Here is a 26,189-nt window from a genome sequence, read left to right as displayed (position 1 = left end):
CTCTGAATGTATCTCCTTGCAGAGTTAGATCTTAAATATTTACAGTATCCATAGTCAATGCGAGCTCAAATGTAGCAGTCCTCATTAGTCTGACAGTCCGTTCCCAGGGAGTCAAAAAAAAAAAGTCCATTAAATTCCCAGAAGATCCCCAGAAGAAATACAGTCACTTTCTTAGCTTCCCCCCTCTCCTCTAATGGGGGAATTCTTTCTTTTGATGCTTGGAATTAAAATTTTACAGTCCACTTTAAAGTAATAGCGTAAAAAGGTCTTTGCTTTGATCTTTTACAAAACGGAAAGGCGGACTTCCTGTTTACACCTTTCCGCTTTGGAGCCCAAATTCACTTATTTTTTGCTCTTCAAATCCGAGTTTCTTAAATTCCCCTACTCACGGATGTTCTCTTTACAGCCGAATTTCACAGGAAAAAGGTCAGCGCTCTCCGGCAACAGCTACGCGGCTTCGCTCCATAGACGCAGCAATCGACCCGTAGCACCGCGCCGCTCCCGCTGCACACCGGAACCCCTTACGGGGCTCCCTCGCTAATACGGGGGGCGCAAAAGGTGCCTGCTGGGTCCCACGCTCGCAGGCTCTTTCTGCCTGCGATTTCAGATCGGGTCCCCGCTTCGCCGTAGTGGAACAGACCCACTTTCTACGGAGCTTCTCCTCCTGCTCAGAAGGAGACCGCCATTGCCGTTGGCGCCGCCTCCGGAAGTCTCCATCTTGTTTGTTTTGGCCCAGTTCTCTAATCTGTCAAGGTCGTTTTGAAGTGTGATCCTGTCCTCTGTGGTGTTAGCCACCCCTCGCAGTTTGGTGTCATCTGAAAATTTGATCAGGATGCCCTTGAGTCCATCATCCAAGTCATTGATAAAGATGTTGAATAAGACCGGGCCCAAGACAGAACCCTGTGGCACCCCACTAGTCACTCTTCTCCAGGATGAAGAGGAACCATTGATTCCTCGGGTTAAGAACTTACCTCGGGTTAAGAACTTTGCTTCAGGATGAGAACGGAAATCTCCTGCCTGCGGCACAGCAGCCGCGGGAGACCCCATTAGCAAAAGCGCACCTCAGGTTAAGAACGATTTCGGGTTAAGAACGAACCTCCAGAACGAAGTTTATAATCCGAGGTACCACTGTGCTCTGACACCAGCATTAATTTTGCAGTAGAATTTTTAGGGTTTCTTATCAAGCAGGAGGCACACTGAGAGATGCACCTCAGATTCTTCTCTTATAATATTATCAGGCTGAGCAAGTCAACCATGCGGGTGGCAGGTTTATGGTGACTGATGCAGGCCTTTGCCCAGAGGCACAATGAAGGAGCGCAAGGAGGTCCCAAAGGGGGAGATGTGTCCGAAACAGGGATGCTGAGAAAACGAGTCCTTGAGCCAAAACCTGACTTTTGGAGAATATCATCCTCTTCTTCTTTCTCCATAAACAAAAGATGTTTCTATCCCACTTAGTGTAAACAGAGGCAGAGGTCTGCATTCCTTCTCTATTACTGATCTGTTTGCTACTTTCCACACGGACAAAACATTAATTGTATCTTGCGATGGCTCCATGTCTCTCTCCTTCCTCTTGGAATTTTCGATCCAGGCCTCCCCTGCATTCGTGTGCTTCTCTTGTGGAAATCTTGGACACCTTCTTTAGTTCAGCAGATTAGTATACAGTACTAGATTTTCTCTGAACTGCCCAGCCTGGGCTGTTGCTTGCGTCCAAACGAGTCACTTTAATCTCCTGAACTTTCTCAGTTACCTCGAGATGAGAAGCCCTCAACTTGTTTCATTTTTAAAAAAAATAATATTTATTAACAGTTTAGAGACTACAAAAGAAAGCAAAAGAATTAAACAAAACAATACAATACAATACAAAAATAAAAACACTACATGAGACTAACACTAAAACATTGAATTAACAAAACAAAACAAAAACAATTTAAAACACATCCAATAGTTTCAATATCTTATCTTTCATTCACTTGTTTCAGCAACCTCCTCACACCTCCCTTTTTGTGTTCCACTTCAATTAACTGTTTCAGCAATTCCTTTCCATCTTCCTCTGTTTTCTGTCCTGTAATTTTTCTTAACATGTTCTAACCTTCTTTTTTCCCTTTAATACATTAATAATCTATTTGTACTTAGTTCCTTATAACATTTCTACTAAAGCCATATAACTCCATTCCAACATTTTTCTAACATTCACTGATTTTACAGTATTTCTGTAAATAGTCTTTAAACTTTTTCCAGTCTTCTTCCACCGATTCTTCTCCCTGGTCTTGGATTCTGCCAGTCATTTCCGCCAGTTCCATATAGTCCATCAACTTCATCTGCCATTCTTCCCGGGTGGGTAAATCTTGTGTCTTCCAATACTTCGCGATGAGTATTCTTGCTGCTGTAGTTGCATACATAAAAAAAGTTCTGTCCTTCTTTGGCACCAGTTGGCCGACCATACCCAGGAGAAAGGCCTCTGGTTTCTTCAGGAAGGTATATTTAAATACCTTTTTCATTTCATTATAGATCATCTCCCAGAATGTCTTAATCCTTGGGCATGTCCACCAAAGGTGAAAGAATGTACCTTCTGTCTCATTACATTTCCAACATTTATTGTCAGGTAAATTATAAATTTTTGCAAGCTTGACTGGTGTCATGTACCACCTGTAAATCATTTTCATTAAATTCTCTCTTAGGGCATTACATGCCATAAATTTCATACCTGTGGTCCATAACTGTTCCCTCAACTTGTTTCAGTCTCTTCCTTGTTATATGGTCCAAGAGAAGCAGCATTTTGGAGGTGGGACGCAGACAATAACTAAGAAATGTAGACTTGCCCCAGTCCCCTGGGCATGGGGTGGTAGGGAGATGAATAGCATTCCCAAGGACAGAATGAGGAAGAATATCTTTCTCTGGACCAGGTCTTGTGCAAATTGCAAGATGCAAGCTTTAAACTCACACAGGGCTCTTCTGTATGTTAGCTGTTCAGACAAAAAACAAGGGAAAGTGAGCAATCCACAATAATACTTAGGACTCGACTTGTATGTATCTGTACTCTCTTCCGCTTCCACCTGCTGGAGAAAACTATGTTTACCACTAAATCCTTGGCATAGTTGCAGCTCTGGAAGTTATGATGTAGAGGATGCTCAGAGAGCTCAGCCCCGTCCCCGTGCATGAATTCAGTGACCTCATGGGGTGGAGGAATGGGATATTGTCTTCCAGCCCCAGTCCTAAGGCCGCTCAGCAGTGCCCTCTGGCAGACCCTCTCTGTTATGTAAGCAGAGTCACGCTATATTTTCCGCACTATTAAGACCACGGCGGGAAAGGGAGTTTCCTCAGACTGTCAAGGCTCTTTGAGCAATAACTCCTGCCCTTGTTTGCCTGAAACACGCAGGGCTTCTTCCCTTGAGAATGGTCTTTTCTGCCCTTCTCAGTTCAGCCAAGGAATTAGAAAGTGGTACACATTTTCCCACTCTGCTCAGACATCCAAAATGACACCCACAGCTTTGGACAGTGAACCAAAGCAGTGGCCATTCGGGCTGGGCTCGTGGAAGCCAGGGAGCCCAGGAGTAGGCAGAGGCAGAGCCAACTGCAGACAGACCAAACTCGCCCTTTCTCCTCCCTACTGATTTCTACAAAGGCAACTCTGAGGCGGCGGAGGAGGAAGAGGATGTTCACAGCCACACCCTCCCTAGAGTAAGAAGTAGGAGAAGTTGGAGGCTGCCTGAAGGATGGCTGAGCTTGGTGGGGCAGTGCCCCACTTGCCCCACTTGACCTGCACCTGCTGGACAGCCCCAAGGGTCCAACTGGATTCTGAACTGAATGCGACACACTCATACTTTCTCTCTCTTTCATATTCAAGCACCATAAGATGCACCTGACCACAAGACGCACCTAGTTTTTAGAGGAGGAAAAGGGGAAAGCCCCGTTTTTGGGGGGGATCAGCTCACAGTTGTGCAGCTTCTTTTGCAAAGGGGAAAAGCCAGCCAGCAACAGGACTGCCCTTCCTGACATTCCTGAACGCAACATAGTTCCAAAGCATATTGAGAATGTATCTCATACTAAGGCAGCAAACAGGGGCACCGACTTGCCCCCCACATTGAGGGGGCCCAGTGTCACGTGATGTTGCTGAGAGAGAAGGGTGAACATTGCCCTCCATGCCTCCCCCCCCCCCCGGCGAGCCAGTGCTCACTGGCGGAGGCGGGGGATGGCGGCCCCCTCAGTTTGGGGGGAGCTCAACCTCCTGCCTAGAAATATTGAGGGAACTGAAGCCCCTTCCGCCCCCTATAGTTGGCGCTCCTGGAAGCAAATTCTCCCGACTCCTTTCTCCATTCAGATGTCAGCTAGGAGTCTGAAGGGGCCATTAGTGGCTGCTGCCCAAGTCCATAACTCTCTTCCTCTGGAACCTCACCAAAGGTTGAGCTAAAGCATCTCTTGGAAGATTGCTACATAGATATGACATTTTAGTCAGTGAGAATCTGGGGGCCACAGGTTTTATTCTGGGCATGAGCCAGTGGGGTGGCATGGAATCACACATCGTCTTAGGATGATCCCTCTCTAAATTGCAAAAAGAATTCTGTGAGGCAAGATTTTATTTTTTTTGGAGGGGGGCACATTTCTACCTCATAAACAAAGCTTCTTATTAGCTGATTCTACTTTTCATTTTGCTTCCACTCTAGAAAGCCTGAATATTGACTTGTGACTCTTTCTGCTTGTCTGAATATGGCTGAGAAAAGAAAAGGTAAGTCCTTTAACCTTTAAACTGCCTTGATCTCATTCTCCCAGATTCCTGGACTGTGTTGGATGGAATCAGTGTAGGCATGGGAGAGACATTAGCTTGATTCATGGTTTGTTTCCAGACAATATTCAAGGTGCTCACATTGGTGTTTAAAGCCCAAAATGACACAGGCCCTTATACCTGAAAGACCCCCGTCTTTCCCTGCAGACCCTCTTTGGTGCTACAATTGGTGGAAGGGGTTCTCTTGGTTGTTCTACCACCCTCAACAGTTCAGGGACGGTGGAAGCCCAGGGCCTTCTCTGTGGTGGCACCGAAGGTGCATCTGGAGCCTTCATCGTGCAGCTTCTGGGGAATGCTGAAGGTGGACCTCTTTACTCTGGCTTTTGAAGCTTGAGGTGTCTATAGGGCACACCCTGTTTCTGTAATTGTAAGTTGCTTGAAACTGCTTTTAAGATTGTGCTTTATTGTTGTAACCCACCCTGGAACCTTGGGTGAGGGGTAGGCAATTTTTTTTAAAAAAAAATTATTATTATTATTTATTATACAAAACTAACTAATTCACACTACCCAAACAAATCACAGCATTTGGATGCAGTTCTCCAAAGAAAGATGTACAAAGAAAGCATACCTGCTTCAGTATATGTGTGTGTGTCAGGGGTTTGTGACTGTCCCATGGTATGGGGGCTTGCTCACCATCTCTTGCCTATTTCTTGTAGAACTGAGGATCGCCCTGGTCGGCAAAACTGGAGCTGGGAAAAGCGCAACCGGAAACACCATCCTGGGGGAGAAACTGTTTAAGTCGGCCATCTCTTCTTCCTCAGTGACAGCAGAGTGTCAGAGAGAGGAAACAATCATTGGTGGTAGGAAAGTTGTGGTGGTTGATACGCCTGGCTTTTTTGACACAAATGTTCCAGAAGATGTGGCTTCCAAGGAAATCAAGACCTGCGTGAAGTACATCTACCCGGGAGCCCATGCCATCATACAAGTCATTCAACTGACTCGTTTCAGCCCAGAAGAGAAAGCTGTTGCTCAATTAATCCAGAAGATCTTCAGCTGCAAAGCCAAGGACTACATGATCATCTTGTTCACCCGCAAGGAAGACCTGGAAGGTATGCCTTTGAAAGAGTTCTTAAAGGCGGGAGACCAGGATCTGCAGAACCACATCGCTCAGTGTGGCGGGAGATGCCTGGCTTTCAACAACCGAGCGAAAGGGCAGGAAAGAGAGGAGCAGGTGGCCGAATTGCTTGGGATGATTGACGACCTGGTCAAAACGAACAAGGCAGCCCCCTGCTACACGGAAGACATGCTAGAGGAGGACAAAAAAGAGCTTAAGAAGAATCCTGATTTTAGATTACTGTGTAACATACTGTAATAGAGTATGCCATGGCACATGGGGTGCTTTAACCCTCTTCCCCCCACCTCCATCTATTGTCTTCTGCAAATCTGTCTCTCTCAGAGCAGTTCTTAGTCTCAAAGGAAAAAAAACAGGTGATATATCATTCCCCTGATATATTTCAAACACGTGGTTTGAAAGCGGTAGTAAGATGCTGGAATCCACCAATTTAACCTTGGACCCAAAGTGGGGACTGCCTCCTCCGGCCTTCTGGAGGAGGGAGGGACCTTTCTGTCAACACCCCAAGCAAACCGCCCAGCCCAAGGGGCCAGCTTTACTGAGAGAGGCAAGGGTAGGCATTGTACACTTCTTGAGGAAAGATATTTCTTCATCTCAAATCGCTTTACATCATTTGGTGTTTGCCCTCAGAATAATCTTGTTAGAGACACCATTTACCCATGATTCCCATTTTACAAAATGGAGACTGAGGCAGGAGTGTTACTTGCCCCAGTCGCCTCCCCGATTGAGTTTGTTTTAATCCATAAGAAGACCAGCTTTTGTTGAGAGGAGTGGACTGCCTGACTCTGGGTTCCCATCTAAGTCTATTACTTCCCCATGCTCAGTTGTGCAAATTTATAAGAAAATGGCATTACAGTGGTACCTCGGGTTAAGTACTTAATTCGTTCCGGAGATCCGTTCTTAACCTGAAGCATCACTTTAGCTAATGGGGCCTCCTGCTGCCGCCGCGCTGCCAGAGCACAATTTCTGTTCTCATCCTGAAGCAAAGTTCTTAACCCGAGGTACTATTTCTGGGTTAGCGGAGTCTGTAACCTGAAGCGTGTGTAACCTAAAGCGTATGTAACCCGAGGTACCACTGTATTGTCTTGTTTGCTGTGGGTTTGTAATTTTTCTTGTTGTCCATTGCTTTGACACGTCCTAATATATATATATTTTTTTGCAAATAAATACTTGCCAATAAATAATCTTTAACTCTGCAAATAAACAATCAGTGACACTGTGTGTGTGCAAACCAGATGTGGGAAATCTTTGGCTCTCCAGATGTTGCTGAATACCATCATCCCTGGCCACTGCCCATGACTGCCTGGGCTGATGGAAGTTGTGGTTCCACAACTTCTGGGGGCCCAGTGTTCCCCACCCCTTATTTCTCTGCCCCCCTGTGAAATGTAGACCCCTTTTCCAAAGATGGGGAGCTTTCACCAGCAGCTCGTTTCTCCAGCCTATCGGTAAGGCAAGTGCTGGTGTTGTGTTCTGGCCACCTCACCTCAAAGAGGATCTTGTGGAGTTGGAGAAGGTTCAGAATAGGGCAAGCCAAATGTTCAAGGAGGATGGAGCCACTTCCCTATGAAGAAAGGTTGCAGCATTTGGGACTTTTTCGTTTAGAGATAAGCCGAGCAAGAACACTCACTCTGCTTTGCCTATACTATGCAGAATTCTATAAGCATCTATTATGTTGCCTCTTGCTCGGCTTATCTCTTCAACACTTAAGCTCACGGACATCCAAGAAGCTGGATGTTGGAGGATTCAGATAAGAGAAAGCCATTCTTAATGCAGCACAGAATTAAACTATGGAACTCACTCCCACAGGAGGCAGGGATGGCGGTAAACTTGGAGGGCTTGAAAAGAGGACTAGGCAAATTCATGGAGGAGAGGGCCATCGGTGGCACTTAGCTCTGCTCAGCCTTCACAGTCAAAGGCAGTGGTGCTTCTGAATGCCAGATTCTGGAAACCACAGGAGGGAAGAGGACTGCTCTTGTGCATGGATCCTTGCTTGCAGGTTTCCTACAGGCATCAGGCTGACCACTGTGAGAACAGGATTAGAAGGGCCATTGGCCTGATCCAGCACACTGCCAGAGGTTCTCTCTCTCTCTCTCTCTCTCTCTCTCTCTCTCTCTCTCTCTCTCTCTCTCTCTCCCCTTCTCAGACCCTCTTTCATAATGTCCCAAGTGGAGTCAGTGAAAGCCAGGACATAGGCAGTTGGCCATCTGTGGTCTTTCTCCTGGCTACGGATGGGAGAATCTCTTAAGTTTTCCCAGTTATAAAGTGCAGCACTCCACATTTCAACATATACCTTAGGATATGAATTTCTGTACACGTTGCTTGGCTGGAAAACTGCACCACATTTGTCAGAAAGTTCTTCCTGAGGTTTAGTCGGAATGTTCTTTCTTGTAACTTCATAGAATCATAGAATAGAATCATAGAATCATAGAGTTGGAAGAGACCACAAGGGCCATCGAGTCCAACCCCCTGCCAAGCAGGAAACACCATCAGAGCACTCCTGACATATGGTTGTCAAGCCTCTGCTTAAAGACCTCCAAAGAAGGAGACTCCACCACACTCCTTGGCAGCAAATTCCACTGTCAAACAGCTCTTACTGTCAGGAAGTTCTTCCTAATGTTTAGGTGGAATCTTCTTTCTTGTAGTTTGGATCCATTGCTCCGTGTCCGCTTCTCTGGAGCAGCAGAAAACAACCTTTTCCCCTCCTCTATGTGACATCCTTTTATATATTTGAACATGGCTATCATATCACCCCTTAACCTCCTCTTCTCCAGGCTAAACATGCCCAGCTCCCTTAGCCGTTCCTCATAAGGCATCGTTTCCAGGCCTTTGACCATTTTGGTTGCCCTCCTCTGGACACGGTCCAGTTTGTCAGTGTCCTTCTTGAACTGTGGTGCCCAGAACTGGACACAGTACTCCAGATGAGGTCTGACCAGAGCAGAATACAGTGGCACTATTACTTCCCTTGATCTAGATGCTATACTCCTATTGATGCAGCCCAGAATTGCATTGGCTCTTTTAGCTGCCGCGTCACACTGTTGGCTCATGTCAAGTTTGTGGTCAACTTGAAGCCATTGGTTTGAGTCCTCTCCTCCAGAGTAGGAGAAAACACTGTCCATAGGACAGCCCTTGGGATATTGGAAGATATTTTGTTTTTAAACAGCAGGGGATATGAAATCTAGAAGTAACGCACTGAAAAGCCAACTCCCTTCCACACTCACTCTCAGAGTAGAAGCACCTTCCTGTTTCTCAACATGGAAGTAATAATTTCAGTTACTGTGTGGAGTATTCTTTCTAACTGCATGAATTCACAGAAACATCCCACAGCAAGAAGCCTTTGCCTTTCGCTGCACTATGTCACCTGCAGTTGATTTCCCTTCTCACATGGGGGCAACTTTCAGAAATCCAAATTCCAGGCAGAACAATGAGGGATTGTCCCACCATGAGATAGGAGCCTAAAATGAGTTGTACAGCTGGAACAGGCAATGGTGCGTCTAGCTGAGCATCCTGTTCTCACAGTGGTCAACCAGATGTCCCTTAGGGATGACACCCACAAGCAGGACCCGAGTGCAACATCAGCACTCCCCCCCCGGCCCCCAGTAATGGGTGCCCTGCACCCTGGTCCCTCACAGTGGAAGTGGAGGATATGGCTAGTAGCCATTGTCCTCCAGGAGTTCATCTCATCTTATCTTAAAGCCAACCTGTGGCTGCCGGTTATCCCCACCTCTTACGACATTTCTGCACTGAGAGGGAGCAGGCTTTCCAAATGGACACCTTCCACCTGAACCTAGGGAAAGATGGTGCCTGTGGCTTCAGCCCCATCCACCTTTCCTTTGCTGTGGTTTAGCCCCCATTATCCCCAGTCCCCACCAAAACTCATTGCACTTTGACGTCACCACATTTCAACATATACCTTAGTATATGCATTTTTGTACACCTTACTTACGGTTTCCCATTGGGGCATCTGCTTAGTCACTGTGAGAAGAAGATGCTAGACCTGATGGACCATTGGTCTCATCCAGCAGGCTCTTCTTAACATTCTTCTGTTCAATCAAGTTGGGTATTTTATTGCTTCTTCATGACAGTATTACTTATTGCATATTCTGGATTCTGGATTGATGGACCTGCTCTGAGACCTTTGGGAAGACTACAAAAATATTACAAATAACTATTTATTATTTATTTATATCCCAATTCCCCCCCTTTACTCCACTGAGCTCAATGCAGTGCACATGGTCCTCCCCTTCCTCATTTGATCCCCACAACGACCCTGTCAGGTAGGTCAGGCAGAGAGGCAGTGACCGGCCCCTAAGGCCACACCCAGTGAGCTTCAGGGATTTGAACCCTGGTCTTAGACCAATGCTCTAACCACTACACCACACAAGCATTTGCAGGATTAAGAATGTGGGGAAGGAAGGAGACTTTCACCCACCTGCAAGCACCCCCCGCTACATCTAGTCTCGCACCCCCAATAGCCAGAAGCCAAGTCCAAAGGAAAGGAATCCTAGAATCTTAGAGTCAGAAGGGACCCCGAGGGTCATCTAGTCCAACCCCCTGCAATGCAGGAATCCCTCCTAAAAGCATCCCTGACAGATGCCCACCCAACCTCTGCTTAGAAACCTCCAAGGAAGGAGAGAAGGAAATCATGTCTTTCTTTCTCACGGGTCCCACAAATTTACAACGAACCTCTCTCAAGTTTGCACTTTTGAGGACCCATGTCCCAGGGGTGTTGGGTTTGCTGATCAAAGGCTGTTTGTATCTAATGTGTTATGTTGCAACAAACGTCCCAGGGGCAGAAGTGGTGGCTCAGATCCCGTTGGAAAGAAGACAGCACACCAGATTCTGGTAAGTGTTCCCCCACTGAGTTTGACACCCTGCTGCATTGGATGGCGAATATCATATACAGGGTTGCCATGTGTCCTCTTTTTCCAGTAGAAGTCGGCAAATGTGTCCTCTTTTTTGCTCCTCAAAATGTGTGTGTGTGTGTGTGTGTGTGTGTGTTCCATATAGAAAGCTACATTTGTTACTCAACAATCATATTCCAATTTAGCAACACTAATGATTCTCCACTTACCCAACATCGATGTTTATAACCCAGATGATATACAATTGTGTTTTAAGGTCCCATCTTATCAAATTTCATCCTCTCAAACATGTTTATTAATATATTCTGCTATTTTCGGTCTTCCGGTCTTCTGCCGCTCAGAATATGGCAGTGCGGAACGAATCACTCTGATCAAAGCAAAGCTGGCAGGAGCAAGAGAGGAGAGTGCCAGGACTATACACACCCGCAGAAAGCCTCACAAAGGTCTGTGAGGTGTCGAGAAGTCTGGCAGAAGAGCCATTCTCCTGCTTTCCCCCCAAAACCCAGAGCTGAAAGGTGGTGTGCTGGTCCCAGCGGTAACCCATGAAACGCGGTCCAGAATCTGAAGGTTCCTCTAGGAGTCAGTTCAACAGGACCAGGGCAGGACACGAGGCAGGCAACCAGGCAAGCACAAGTGCAGGATCTCAGGCAGGATCTAGCATACAGCAATGTTGCTCCCGCAACCTGGGGCGGGGTCTGACAGCCTTTTATCTTTGTCAGGGTAGGGGGCCGGTCCTGATCACTCAGCGACTCACCTCTCTGTTTCGCCCGAAGGCGAGCACTTCTCCTGCGAGTACTCAGGTCTCTCCTTCTCTCAAATCTTAGTCTCTGCAGATTGGGAGACGTCGGTGGGTGACTAGACCCAGAGGCCGCCTCAGCCTCCCCTGACCCAACTGGTAGTGGAGCAGGTGTAAGTGATGGCCCAGCTGGAGGCAACGAGGTAATCCCTGCATCTGGAACCAGGGCAGGCTTGGGCCCCTGACTCGGCCCAGCTGGTGTTTGTTGCAGGGGAACCTGTGCAGACTGGGACTCTTCAGGATCAGGCCCCAGACTTGGTTCAGATGATGCCTGAGGCAGAGGATCTGGTGCAGACTGAGTCTCCTCTGGTTCCGAGTCCAAGCCTGAGTCCCAGGCCATCACAGGTGGAGGGGGAGCAGTTGAGAGTGCTGCCAGCTAAACCGTGGCTTCACCAGCCGAAGTCACAGGCTTGGATGGTTGGGAAAAGGCTTCTGCCCATGGTGGTGCTTGTGACAGAGTCTGGAAATGGGGATGGGACCTCTCCTTTCTCCTTTCTCCTGACCCTCCTCTGAAAGAATCATGTGATGGGAATGGTGAAGGTTGGACCATTCGTGAGCCACAGTTGGCAGTGGCATGGCATGGAGCAGGGGGACCATGGCCCCGGGTGCAAAATTCTGAGGGAGTGCAACCAGGTGCCCCCATGCAAGGACAGGCTTCCACGGGGATCCCTGCCCTGCCCTGGCAAAGGTGGCAAAACAGCTCAGGACCACAATGAGCAGGTGCAGACGGAGGGAGGATTCGCCTGCCTAGGCCTACATCAGCTGGTTGGGCTCCCCTCTGCACGGGCAGGTAGGCAGCGCAGGGCTGCCCCACTTGGCTCCAGTGAGTGGGGGGCGCTCTGGTGGTGTCAAAATGAGGGATCCTTCCAGAGCACCCTAGCAGGTGCATTTCAGGGACCAACCCTTCTTCTAATAGGAAATGCTTAGGGGGAGGACGAAACGGGGGGTTTGAGGAAGGTCAGTTGGCGGAGAGTGAGAAATGTCACTATTTTCAGCTGAGGGATGTTGGATGGTATGGTATGAGTCTGGCCCAGTGGCGTAGCGTGGGGGGTGCGGGGTGGGGCCGGCCGCACCGGGCGCAACATCTGGGGCTTAGGGTTAGGGGGCGCAAATCCATGGGTTAGGGGGCGCAAATCCACAGGTTAGGGGGCGCAAATTACTTGCCTTGCCCCGGGTGCTGACAACACACGCTACGCCACCGGTCTGGCCAACCAAGGGTTTTCCATAATAAGGACTGGGTTTGCATTGTCATCTCTCAGTTGGGCTACTGCAAAGGGCTATAAACTGAGAGTCCCTTGAAAGCTGTTCATTCCTGGATTCCCAGACATCTTCCTAATTCCTATCCAGAGAATGGTAAGATTTACTCACATTCAGTTCACAGTATGATCCTGAAGGCAGGCTTTTGGTTTTAGTTACAGGGAAAGGTGAGGGTTCATCCTCTAGTGAGGGATGAGCCCATGTGCTGCTGACTGAGGGACAAAACGCTGTTGCTGTATGTAGATTTTATTTATTTTTTGTTTTATATCTTATATTTTGGAAATGTACATCCAGGGTTTTTTTTCCCTTTAAATTTTTTGGAGGCCCCCAAGAGAGTGGGGCTCTAAACTATGGCTTGTTTAGCTTATACGTAAATCTGGCACTGTGCCACAATCTCTCAGCCTTGAAGGTGTATGGATGCGGAGCTCAGCGTCCCACGATCGCGCCTCCTTTTGTTCCAAAACGCCCTTCAGGAGGGCGGGGAGAGCAGAGGGTTCCTGGAAGCTCAGCTGAGCGCGCTGCCGTGGCGCGCATCTCCTTCCAGATCCTTGGCCAGAGGTGAGACCCGGGGAGACCGGGCGTGAGGAGCACCTTGCGCTGTCCCAGTTCAACGCCAGAGCCAGCTTGCAAGAGGGAAGGGGGATCGGGGCCCATGCGCGTAGCCAAGTCCATCCGTCCGAGGTCCTCCCTCCTAGCACGAAGCCTGCTCAGGGCAGCAGGAGTCCTCATGCCCAGCCCGCGCTGTCCTCTTGCGCAAGTCTCCCCGCGTGATGCGCGAGGACCGGGAGACAAAGCGGGGATTGTGGGGCCTGGAGAGCCGCTGCCGAGCCCCCCTCCGCCCCTCCCCGTCCGCCATCGCTGTTGCGCCGCGCATTTGCGTCTGCCTCCCGCGGCCCCGAAAGGAACTGTGTGTTGCTCACTTTCTCCTTCATTTCTTTTTTTGGGCTCCAAAACTTTGGGGGTAAGATTCCGGGGACGCTGCTCCCGGGGAAGCCCATAGAGGTTGCTCTGCTCCCATATTTGGGAGTTTAGATCTACGGATGGTTCATTCTTCTTGCTGTGCAATGCCAGAAGATTAGTGTGCATAAATCAAGTTGGTTTATGTCGCTGGAGCGCCCTGGAGAAGAAGGGGATCCCTTTTCCAGAGCTATGCTTGGAGGACGCTTGGAGATCCGGGGGCTGCAGATAGCCCAGAGCTCTCTCCCAACAAAAGATTCCCTACATGCCTCTTCTGTTTCCTCATTTCCTGGGCCTCCCTGGGTCTTATTCCTGCTGCTGTGTGTTTTTTGAAGGTGGTGACTGTCACGGCTAAAATGGCCGCTGTTTCTTTAATGCGAATAAAGCTGGGTCAGCATGACTCAGCGGTCTGCACCAAGTTGTATATATAAAGTGAGAAATGTTAGTTTGTGCTGAGGCTGGTGTTTGGGTTGGTTGGTTGGTTGGTGCTGGTGTGTATAGTTATTCAGTCGTGTTTTGCACAAAGACTTTTAAGAATAAAACTCTGCAAGGATATTCTCATTGACTCTTTTATGCAGACAAGGGTCCGAGGACCAGGCTGAAGAGACAAAGGGAGGTCAGAACCCTTTCCTTCTTCTTTTTTTTGCTTTTTACAAACACTGACAGGTTATGGGCCCAGTGTTTCTGAGCATGTGCAGAGTGCAAAACGACTGACAGCATCTCAGCAGGGAGCTGGTGAGTCCTGGTGGTGTATGGAGCCAGTGGCTGTGCGTTGGAGCAGTTGGTGGCAAGCTGTAACTGTCTGCAGCAACGCTGGAGTGGCTAGGATCTGAGGATCAGGAAAGCACTCAGCGTCGGCTACTGGAACAGTTTGAACTGCTAGAGGACCACAGTAGGCGACTCACAGGGCAGCTACACCAGTTGCAGAGCCAGGTGGGACCTGAGGGTCAACAGAGGCAGCAGCTCGAAGCCGGTGAGTGCCAGCCAGGACCATCCAGTTGGACTCTAAGAGTCAGGAGAGATTGCTGGAGGCCCCACAGAAGGGGCTCAGCAAGCACCAGCAGAGATGGCAGATTTCCAGTCTTCCCAAGTTGTAAATATTGGGGGAGGCATCCCTTTTGAACTTCTCTCAGAAAACAACTGGCTGAGTTGGTCAATTAAAATGCAGCAGTTGTTAAGGAGAGATGGACTATGGGACTGTGTTGAAACTGAGGTTTTGAGACGGGACTCTGCTGAGAAAAAACGGCTGGATGAAAGGGCCCGTGCCCAAATTATGCTGTGTTTGAGCAACTCTCAGTTATTGCATGTAGCAAATGCCAGCACAGCGTTTGAGTGCTGGAATTTATTAAGGGCAACGCATGTCAGAGAAACTGCTGGAACTATAATTTCTCTGACCAGAAGGCTGTTCAGGACTGTTATGAAAGAAGGTGAGAGTTTGGCAACTCATCTTCAAACGCTGACATCTCTGTTTCTTCAACTACAGCAGAGAGGTAAGCGTTATGATGAGACTGACCAAACCTACATTATCCTTTCAAGTTTGCCTGAAAGCTGGTTGCCCATAATTAACAGCATGGAGAGTATGCGTCCCCAAGATCTGACCCTTGAGTATGTGGTTGGAAGATTGACCGAAGAAGCACAAAGAAGGTCAGATAGACAGGCTGAACTCCAAGAGCGGAGGAGTTACAGCAAAGGGGGCCAGCAGCAGAATCTGCCAATGGAGCAACGCCAAGGTTTGGACTTGGCCATGGCGGTGAGGAGGTGCTATAGATGCAACCAACCCGGGCATCTCCAACGTCAATGCAGGGCTAGGCTTCCAGGAGACGACATGGAGCAGAGACAGCAATCAACGCAGAAACGTAAGCAGAAGGGGTTCTCTTCAGGGAAGAACACGCGTTCTGCTCAGTTTGTGTCTGCATTTTCTCGAGAGGAGAGGAAAATACCTCGAGGAACATGGTTGCTGGACTCTGGGAGTAGCAGGATTATCTGCAACAGTCGGGAGGACTTTAAGACCCTGGAGAAGCCAGCTGATGGAAAAGACTCAATCTATCTTGCTGATAGTCGTAGAAGCAAGATTGATGGCCAGGGAACATGTTTCCTGCAGTGCTTGAACAGTACTCTACCAGAGACTCTGTTTGTCAGCAGTTTGGACTATTGTTTACTGTCTGTAAGCTGTTTGATTAATGCAGGGTATAGTGTTAACTTCACACAGGATGGCTGTCTGATAAAGAATGGAACTCAGGTATGTGGCCATGCAAAGTTGGAAAATGGGTTATATGTAATGCAGGACAAGCCTGTTAAAGCAGCCCAGGTGGTTCAGGATAATTTGCCAGTTCATAAGGGGTGTGTACATGAACTGCACAGGAAACTGGGTCACGCCAATTTCCGTGTGCTTTCAGAGATGCAAAAGGTGTGCAAGAACCTAAAAGTAGCTGTAACTGTTTCCTAGATTGCAATGTATGTAAAATGACCAAATCTAAGAGGTTTTAGAACTTGTCCATTGTGACATGATAGGCCCTTTTCCACAGAAGACTGAAGGGGGCGCCAGATATGCTTTTCTGGTAATAGATGATAAATCACATTTTAGTTGGCTGTTTTTGTTAAAGCAGAAATCTGAGTGTTTCCCCACATTCAGAGAATGGGTTGCCCAAGCTGAAAAGCTCTTCGCTCACCCTGTTGTGCAGTTGCAAACAGATAGGGGCGGAGAATTTCTGAACAAACAATTTGGGGCATGGTTGCAACGTAAGGGGATCACTCACCGTTTGACTAACCCTGATAGCCCTGCTGAAAATGGTCTGTGTGAAAGACGTGGGGCTGTAATACAGTCAGTAAAGGACTGCCTGCTAGTGGATGCAGGATTGGGCCACAACCATAGGCTGTGGGGCGAGGCTTTTCTGACAGCGAACTTTTTGATTAATAGAACCTGGTCTAGCTCTATAAAAGATATTCCATATCATGTGTTGTTTGGGAAAGAACCAGAGTGGACAATGCTCCATAACTGGGGTTCTTGGGCACATGTAAATATCCCCAAAGCTCAGCGCCAGAAAGGGGGCGCGAGAGCGCAGAAACTGCGGTTTGTGGGATATCAGTCCTATGGCAAAGGGTGGCGTTTCAATTTACGCGCAGGATGCGTGGTTCTGTCACGAAGTGCAGACTTTGCTGACCAGGACAGATGGACTGCGATCCATGCCAACCCAGATTGCCTACTGCCCCTGCAAGTAAGAAAAGAGGCTTCTTCTCAGCCATTCTTCTCAACACAGGAGCAGGATGAGGAGGAGGCACAGATTTCCCCAAAAGATGTGGCAATAGATAATACTTCTCTAGAGGAGTGGAAGAAGAGCCAGAGATAAGGGGGGAAGAAGAAGTAGTTGTGCCTAGGCGCTCCCAGCGTTCAAACAAGGGTGTACCTCCTCAGCGTTTGACCCTAGGAGGAGTGAGAGTATGCAATGTGAGTTGTGTGGAACCACAAAGTTATAATGAAGTCTTAGACTTACCCCCTGGGGAACGTGCTTTGTGGGAACAAGCTATGAAAGAAGAAATGGACTCTTTTAAACGTAACAAAGTGTTTGAGGTCACAATGCCGCCACCTGGTGGCAGAGTGGTGTCATGCAAGTGGGTTTACGAAAGGAAAACCCTTGCATCTGGGGAACCACGTTTTCGAGCCAGATTAGTAGCCAGAGGGTTCACTCAGATTAAAAGGGAGAGTTATGATGAAGTGTTTTCTCCCACTGTAAAGAGTGAAACTTTTCGTTTAATGCTTTCCAGTGCTGCTGTAAGACAGCTAGCAGTGCGCCATTTTGATGTTGATGCTGCATATCTGCATGCAAATTTAGACCATGAAGTGTTAATGAGACAACCCCCTGGGTTTGAAGAGGGGAATGGTGCAGTCTGGCGTTTGAAAAAGGCTGCTCTGGTTCGCCAGAAGCGGCTTAGTCATGCTGGCCACATGACCCGGAAGCTGTACGCCGGCTCCCTCGGCCAATAAAGTGAGATGAGCGCCACAACCCCAGAGTTGGCCACGACTGGACCTAATGGTCGGGGTCCCTTTACCTTTATAAATGCAATAAGACAATGAAATGAATACTAAGCATTGTGGATCAAAGCCTGTTTGCTGCTCTGCTTGTTCTCTGTGTGCGGAAGGGACCTTCTCGGCACAGGAAGGTGAGAAACTCAACGGAGAGTGCGTTCCTTGGGGGAATTTATTGTCCCAAATTCATGGTGGAAATTCACTCGTACTTTTTTGTGAGAATTCAGAATAAATTGTTGAATTTGGATGATTCTTGGCTTCTCAATTTTTATTCACCTCAATTCCAGGAAGTGAGTTGAAAGAAATGACCACAAGGAAGCCATCTCTGGAGTGCAAAATCAGCAGAGAGAGGACTCAGCTTGCACTTCTCACAACGCCTTCCTTTTTGCTATTTTATACCAAGCCACATGAAAAAGGCAATGATTTAGAAAATTATGAAGAATAACTGGCAAATGGTGAAAAGTGGCAAATTTTTAACATAGTAAAAGCACAGCGCTAACAATACCTTATATGGAAATGTTTGCAATACAACTACTAGGAGCATTGTATGGAAGCAATAGGAAACTGTTTGCATTAGCAGAGCAAAGGGAAAGAGGTATGTCTTCAGGATTAGGCAGGAATCATTTAACGCAGCTGATTTGGAGAGGTCATTGCTTCTCAATCATAGAACACAATGTTTCTTTGCTGATCAAAATGAGAAAAACCTTCTGCACCACCTCTGTCTCCTTGAGGGAAAGGCAGTAACAAGGGTAAACTTTTTTTAAAAAAAAAATGGAACTAAATATTTTTTTGCCTCTCTCTACCTATTGACAAATTCTTATTTCCTCACCTCCCCCACAGCAGCATATATTCTCATAATGTAATTGAGCACAGGTGGTTCTGGAGGTAAGTGATGCGGAAGCCGCTCTTTCCCTCTTCCTCACGTGCAGAACGTTGCACAAAATGCTCAGATGATCATCATCCAAACAAGATCAATGTGTCCCCAAGATTATCACCTTCCTGGCTTATGGAAAACATTTGGGGATCATCTTAGCTCCCATTGTCCTCTTTTTGTCTTTAACAGCAGGGAGTGTGTTGGATGTCAACGCGGTATGTGTCCAACCAGATTTGGTGTCCACCTTTTAATAGGCTAGGCTAGGATTTTGTGCTGTTCCACATCCCCAATGCAGCCATTTTGTGACTGGCAGGGGCACCAGCTCCTGGGGGCTGAGACCTTTTGTCCCCCTCCCCCATATTTTGGGTGGTATGGACACCCTGCCAACGTTCAAAAATCATGGAGGTTGAGTGTGGAGCCAACGGTGGCCCAGCTCCGGCATCTGGCTCCTCCTCTTCCTGCTGTGGAAGGGAAGGAGGTTCAAAGCAGCCTCCTGTCAGTGGTGGCCCTGGGAGGAGGAGAGGCAGAGCCACTGAAGCCACACAGCTGCTGTATTCAGCTCTGCCCCCAGCTCCTCCTGGTGTCGTGCCGTCGCACACACGACGTTGGCCCCTCCAGTCGTTTTCACAAGCTGGTGCCTCTGGTGACCAGCACCCACAGCACCTTCTCAGAATTCAAAGTGTTCCCACTGGTCCAAAACGTTGGGTGACCCCTGGTCCACAGCATCGTCCTCATAGTTCCCACCTATAACAAGAACCACAACATTGGTCATTCATGTATTATTATCCTTCATGCTCCAAAAGGGGTCATCCACCCCCACCCTGTCTCTCTCTCGGCATTATTTCACCCCACAAACACATTCCACACCGCGAAAAGTATGTGAGGAGGCTGCAGAGCTGAGCCAGTGAGGAGTGGAGCCCAGGAGGCAAAGGGCTGTGGCCAAGGGAGAGTCCTGAGGCATCTTCCTTCAGCTCCTGGGCCTGAGGTTCCTCATCCCAGATAGAGGATGGGGCACTGTTAGCCCTCTAAAAACAACCTTTCTAGAGCAAAATAAAGGACACATCTGCCAACTTCCAGTTTTAACTCTGGATCGCTCTCTACCCATGAAAAAGAGGACGTGCCCTGGAAAACGAGGACATATGGCAACCCTGCAATGCCTATCTCATTCTATATTTGGGAGAAGTAATAAATCCAAGAACCCTTTTCCTGTTGGTGACAAACAAATGCCCTTTTCACTCTCCTTTGTTGATTTTTAATATCGTATTAATTTGCAATAAAAAGGAGAGTAACTACCAAATACAAAAGAAAATTCGAAGTTGAAATACAATAAAGGAGAAAGTGGATGAACCATTTCAGAAAAGTGTGTCTGGGTAGGAAGTTAACTTGTAGTGAATAAATAAGGAGACAAATGATCTGTTATTTTACAATTCCAATATTGGGTAAACGGGGTTCATCTTTCAATAAATTTGTTTTAACAACTACAGTACTGTATATAATTTTCCTGTTAGAAGTTTGCTTTCTTTGCCTCTGCTTTGTAACTATAATTTTAACTCTGCTATTTGATGCTGTTTTTACTTCGTTATATTAGGGGTTGGCATCCAACATTAGACATATCCAGAGTGGGAGCAATGAAATAAATTGACTTAAATCTACTGATATCAATAGGTCTACTCTATGACTAATGACAGTTATCCCTCTTCCATTCTAGGAAGGAAGGAAGGAAGGAAGGAAACTTGGCTATTCTCTGATCCCAGGAGTAATTGCTTGGGTTCTTACCACTTGCACAGTTGTATTTGCTGAATTTCCCAGCAGAGCGGAGCTGTATGCGGGTTGTACCATTCTCATCCTTTCTGGAACTTACAACCCTGAACTGCTCATAAGGTGGGATCAGAACCTCGTCCTCAATGGGCATGTCAGAAAATTCTCTGATGAGAACCCCATGACAAGTGTAAATCTCAAAGATGGTTTTGGCCACAGGCTGTCCAACTTTAGTGAAACATTGGGCAATCCCCTCTTGCCGTGATGAGGATGCGAATTGCCCGAAACGGACTGTATCATCAACAGTAGCGCTGAAGTTGATATTTCTGACCCCTCGAAACACCTTGTAGCAGGGGGGGCTGGGGGTGTTGGAGATCCTCAGAGCCTGAAGGGCTCTGGTCAGGAGAAAGTGGAAGGTCTTGAAGTTGAAATTATTCCGGTAATGTTCCTTGGATTTCCCAGCTTCTCTTACAGCTGCGTTGAAATCAGGATACAACTTGGGGTCTTCAAAGGTATAAGCCATGATTGCTGCAGCGTACTCTGGCTTGAGGTTTCTGGGCCATTTACTATCATCCCTCAAGTTGGCTGCTAATTTCCAGGCGTTGGCATAAATTTTGTTTTTGAGGAGCTCGGTTTGGTTTAGCTGTGCAATCTTCTTCTCCATCATCTGTTCACAGCCCTCGTATTGGTCATCGAAGGAATTCAGGGCCATGTCAAGCTTTAACTCGTTGCCTAAAAAACGGTCTTGTCTTGGGCTGGAGCTATGGGAGACCTCAAGCAGAAAAGAATAATATGGGTAAGCAGCTCAGTGTATGAAGAGGCTGGGAAGGTGAGACTTTGCGATAGAGGCTCCTATCACAGGTCATGTTATGCAGCATCGCTGACAAGTGGCCATCCACCTTCTGCTATAAAACCTCCCAAAAAGGAGTGTGTCCTTCAATCTGTTTCTACTCTACATCCCTAGGAACTATCGCCCCATCAGTTTATTATCTATCCCGGGGAAAATATTTGCCACTGTTTTACTGGAAGAACATCTTTCATGGGTCCAGGAGAGGAACATTCTACCGTTAGAACAGATTGGCTTCCGAAAGTCAGCATCAACCATGGACCACTGTCTAACTCTTTATCACCTTGCCAGTAAATACTCCGCACCAAGGCAAGGCCACCTATTCGCCGCTTTCATGGACCTGGAGGCCGCCTTTGATTCCATTCCTAGGCAGAGATTATGGTCCAAACTTGCCCATCTGGGAATTGATCCGCACCTCCTCTCCCTAATTATTTCCCTTTATTCAAACACCACAGCTTGCGTCCGAAGTGGTCCCAACGGCTCCCTCACCACTCCATTCCCAACGGCCAAGGGCGTCCGACAAGGTTGTCTCTTGGCCCCTTTACTGTTTAATCTCTATCTTCATGATGCAATTTCCCCTTTGAAGCTAGCAACTAAGTATCCTCCTCACTTAGCAGGTCACCCCGTTGCCTCCCTTTTCTATGCAGATGATGCCGTCATCTTATCCAGAACAGCTGCGGACCTAGCAAATGCAGTTAATGCATTTATCGCCTATTGTAAGGCGGAAGCTCTTAATATTAATTATAAAAAATCGAAAGTCCTTCACTTCACTCGTTCCCGCAAACTCAAGCTGGAGCCGCTTAAGATCACAGGTGGCTACTTAGAAAAGGTAAAAGCCTTTAAATATCTAGGCTTAATATTCACTTATAATCTCTCCTGGACCACCCATCTACAATCTGCCTTTCTCGCCGCAACCACGACTTCCAATGCCATTGTCCGATTTTACCACCAGAAGGGTGGCAAACACCTTCCAGCAGCAATTCAAATATTCAATGCCAAAGTTGTTCCTAAATTATTATATGGCTGTGAAGTATGGACTACAGCAATATCAGGTAACTTGGATCGCCCACTTCATATGTTTCTGAGATCTCTTTCCGGTGTCCCGAGATGCGTCTCAGGTGCAGCCCTACGACTTGAGTTCGCCCAGCCCTCAATTGTAAAACGAGCATGGTGTCGAGCCATTTCCTATAGCTCCCATCTTCTAGCATCGGATGCTCGAATTAGAGGTGGTTTTTCCAATCTGATCCTAAGAGATATTCATAATTCCCCTTGGAAAACTACAATTAACCTCAAACTCCGCTCTCTTTCCAATCTGAATTGCAAAACTGTTCTTAAATTAGAGTGTATCAGTCCGGCGGCCCTACCTTCAATTAAAAAGAAGCTACAGCAACTTGACTTCTCTAACACAGCTGCCGATGCAAGAGGGCCGTGTTCAGGCCTAGCCCTAGCTATTTCTCCCCCTGAAGGGATCCCTCTATACTGCTTCACAATTTCTTCGGAGGCTAAGCGAAGGGCCTTTACGTGTGCCCGTCTCAACTGTTTTCCTACAGCAGTTCTGTCGGGTCGTTATTCCAGAGTCCCCATCGCAAACAGAACATGCACCTGTAATGACACGGCTCTGGAGACTATGGAACATGTAATGCTCTTCTGTCCCAACTGGACAGATGAAAGATCTTGGTTTTTAACTCCTCTCATGAACAAGCTTCATCTCCCAATCCAGCCTTGGATAGTGTCCCTTCTTTTGCAGGATTCTGATTGTTGGATTACCGAGATGACAGCTAACTTCCTGCTCAGTGTGATGAAGAGGAAAGTGGCACCCTCGACCCTGGAGGTTAGCAGTCAGTGACTGACCTCCTTGGAGAATGCCTGAACCAAGTCTGAGGAATGGCCAAAGCCCTGTGTTAGAGCAGAAGGTCCCAGGTGGGCATCTCTAGAAAGGACTGGGAAAATCCCTTGCCTGAAACCCTGCAGACAACACTGGTGGCTTCTCATCTTCCAGATCTGGCCTTCCTGGCCACAGCTGCTGGTTCCTCCAGTCCTGTTAACAGGAGGCTGGTGAAACCCAAACTCCAGATTTAAGATTGAATTCTGGACTGAAGCCCACCTTTGCCCCCTCCTCCACCCTCCAAGGTGCCTTTTCATACCTGATTGTCTCCTGTGAAGATTCCCATCAGATGCAACACCAGGACTCTGTGGAGAGGGGACTTCATTGTCCACGCCCGTTCGTTTTTGCAGTGAAGCAAGTTAGGTGCAGGCAGAGCGGATATCTCTATCTGCACGCTTGCTTCCATTTGAAACTTACTTGCAGCTTTATGTGTTTTTTCTCACAGAAACAGGAAACAGGCGGATTTGAGGTTTCGGAGGCAGAGGAAGCTCCTTTCCTCAATGTTCAACTAAGTTCATTCTAGCAAAAACATACCCAATGACAGGTCTCGTTTTCACAGAGATTCCTCCAGTAACAGGAAGAGGGAGAGGCTTGTTTCTCTACATCCTTCAACACCATCAAAGAGCATTTCAATCTGCACTTCTGGTTTGTTACTCAGCCACATTAGAGGGGCGACTATTAGTATACAAAGCCCTCACTAGCTTGGGATCAGTTTACTTGAAGGATTGGCCTGCCCGACTCCCATCTCTGGAACTGGGACTTTTCACAAGTGCAGAGCCGTCTTTCCCATTGGTCTTAGTGGCGTGTTGCGCCAGGGCGCTGGCCTCTCAGGGGCGCCCCAGCGAGTGGGGGAGCTGCGTGGCTTTGCCTCCCCTTTCCCTGCACGCCCGCCAGCTGTGCCCCCTCAACCATAGGGCTGGTGGACGTGCAGCTTCCTTCCCAAGCCTCCTCGGGAGGAGAGCGATCCCTGCAGAGGATTGGGAAAAGGGCGACAACTCTGGGAAACGGGGGGGGGAGGGATCTTTGCACCACAGCGCTTGATATGCTTAAGACGGCCCTGCACAAGGGCCACATAATCTCCGTCTCTCATTGGGCAGGCTTCTTTTAAAGGTTGCTTAAACTTCCTTTCCACAGGCAAGCCTACAGAGACATGGAATTTCATTGGGTACATTGCTTTTAAAAAGCTATTGGTTTGTAGATATATCTTGATAATTCAGATATGTTTAATGTTTTTAAAGTCTGTTTTCATCAGTATTTTAAATTATATATGTGTGTGCGTATCTTGCTAAATAAGAATAAATAAATACATGACACCCCACTGCACTGTACTGTATTCCATAGCTTAGGTTGGGGTTAGGGGTGGGCAAATTTTGGTTTATCTTCATTTCTCATTTTTCGATTCTCAAGTCCAGCCCTCCACATTTCCAAATCAATTTGTGAGTATATATTTGTTTCAAGTCCTGCTGAAAATTCACCCCATCTTAGTTCAACTTACTCCTAATGTACATAGATTTATATGAAAGTTTGTCTAACACGTACAAGCTTGCAAAGCAATTTCTCCTAAAATAATGCATTTCTCTATTCCATTTTTGACAATACAGTGGTACCTTGGTTCTCAAACTTAATCCGTTCCGGAAATCCGTTCCAAAACCAAAGCGTTCCAAAACCAAGACATTCTTTCCCATAGGAAGTAATGCAAAAAGGATTAATTCATTCCAGACTTTTAAAAACAACCCCTAAAACAGCAATTTAACATGAATTTTACTCTCTAACAAGACCATTGATCCATAAAATGAAAGCAATAATCAATGTATTGTACTATTAAAATGTATAAGACAGTATTGTAGATGATAAAAAAAAATTAAAACATTTCTTACCTGCACTGATGATAGTCATTGTTTGAATGGAGGGCTTTTATCCATTTCCGCAGTCACACAATAAATCAATCAATCAGTAGTTGAACTGGGTTCCACACAGTCACAAAAACAAATTAACTGAAAAAGACTCAAAAACAAAAACGCAAAATAAATAGCCAAAACAAAAGTGCCAAATACAGTGGTACCTTGGTTCTTGAACTTAATCTGTTCTGGAAGTCCATTTGACTTCTGAAATGTTCAAAAACCAGGATGTGGCTTTTGGTTGGTGCAGGTGCCCCGGAAACAATAGCCAACAGCTGCATCAGACATTTGGCTTCCAAAAAAACACTTCCAGGTTTTTGGTGTTTGGGAACCAAGGCATTTGAAAACCAAGTTCCCACTGTATAAACTTTTATATGCACTATTTGCCCTGTCATGTGCATTTTTACGCACATTATTTGGCTAGAGGACTGGGTTACAAAATTCAAAGAAGTGAGAATTCCAAAGATGGCTGTCTTTTGGTTTTCGCGCTGTTTGAGAAAGTGTGAATTAGGTTAGTTCACCTTTAAATGTGAACTGGAGCACATTTCCATGCTTAGTTGAGAGGGCCTGCCCAGGTGATGCACAAGCTCACTTGGGGTGGAAAGTACTTGCGGGGTTGCCAGTGATGAAACAACTTCTGGTCCAAGAGACGGCTGCCTAGGATTTTCCAAGGCTTGGGCACAATCCACTTCCAAAGCAGATTTGGGCCTGGGCACAGCAGATTTTGAAGAGACCCCTTGATTTGACTGGAGGAGACAACAGACAGAACAATCTCCCTTGATCCTTAAAAGAATTGAGGGGGAGTTATTAAAAGTGTGTTTTATCAACACTGCTGAGCAAACTGGCTTGTGGTCCTTCACTCTCCACAGGGAGTCCTGCGAAGGGTATTTCATTGGAGGAGGCGGAATATTGGGGACAGTAGCATAGCAAGGTCAGGTGGTACCCGGTGCAGATAGGATTGGCTGCGGGTTGAGTGATGATGAGTCACCGGCTGTTTACGTCTTGCTCGAGTACAAACTGCAGAGACAGACTTAGGCAGAATGAAACACCCCCTGCCCTTCCTTGTCCATTTGCTCTCCGCTACACAGCGTCAAGTTCAGCCGTGTTTTGTTGCGTTTGTTGACTGAACTAAAAAGTTTCAATATGTATTGTGTTGACTTGCTGAGGTTAATTAATTGT

At 47.2% G+C, this 26,189-nt stretch overlaps 4 protein-coding genes across 4 annotated transcripts in view; 2 read left to right on the top strand and 2 right to left on the bottom strand.

Annotated features, from left to right (window-relative positions):
• The window catches only part of LOC128424301 (GTPase IMAP family member 4-like), a 110,852-nt gene that overhangs the window by 12,379 nt on the left and 72,284 nt on the right, over positions 1-26,189 (top strand). The gene's annotated exons all lie outside the window — the stretch shown is intronic.
• LOC128398360 (GTPase IMAP family member 8-like) overlaps positions 1-26,189 on the bottom strand; it is a 214,977-nt gene that overhangs the window by 123,964 nt on the left and 64,824 nt on the right. The window lies entirely within an intron of this gene.
• Positions 3,905-7,066, top strand: LOC128424307 (GTPase IMAP family member 4-like). Its single transcript, XM_053410334.1, has 2 exons — positions 3,905-4,723; positions 5,437-7,066. The coding sequence occupies exons 1-2, from the start codon at positions 4,705-4,707 to the stop codon at positions 6,090-6,092; spliced, it is 675 nt and encodes a 224-aa protein (XP_053266309.1). The 5' UTR covers positions 3,905-4,704; the 3' UTR covers positions 6,093-7,066.
• Positions 19,222-24,224, bottom strand: LOC128424310 (erythroblast NAD(P)(+)--arginine ADP-ribosyltransferase-like). The gene is made up of 3 exons (XM_053410338.1): positions 23,372-24,224; positions 20,399-21,152; positions 19,222-19,366 (listed from the first exon to the last, which is right to left on the bottom strand). Exons 1-3 carry the CDS (start codon positions 23,516-23,518, stop codon positions 19,290-19,292), a joined length of 978 nt encoding a protein of 325 aa, XP_053266313.1. The 5' UTR covers positions 23,519-24,224; the 3' UTR covers positions 19,222-19,289.

Source organism: Podarcis raffonei, chromosome 12 (assembly GCF_027172205.1).
Source record: "Podarcis raffonei isolate rPodRaf1 chromosome 12, rPodRaf1.pri, whole genome shotgun sequence".
Lineage (NCBI taxonomy): Eukaryota > Metazoa > Chordata > Lepidosauria > Squamata > Lacertidae > Podarcis > Podarcis raffonei.
The sequence above is the reverse complement of the archived record's forward strand: the minus strand, read 5'-3'. Positions and strand labels throughout refer to the sequence as shown.

Excerpts from the sequence above, each read along its gene's own strand:
- LOC128424310 (XM_053410338.1), bottom strand. The coding sequence starts at position 23,518 with ATGGAAGCAAGCGTGCAGATAGAGATATCCGCTCTGCCTGCACCTAAC. Across the intron at positions 21,153-23,371 it reads TCTTCACAGGAGACAATCAG|GTCTCCCATAGCTCCAGCCC; the intron begins GTATGAAAAGGC and ends TTTCTGCTTGAG. Across the intron at positions 19,367-20,398 it reads CAAATACAACTGTGCAAGTG|GTGGGAACTATGAGGACGAT; the intron begins GTAAGAACCCAA and ends TTCTTGTTATAG.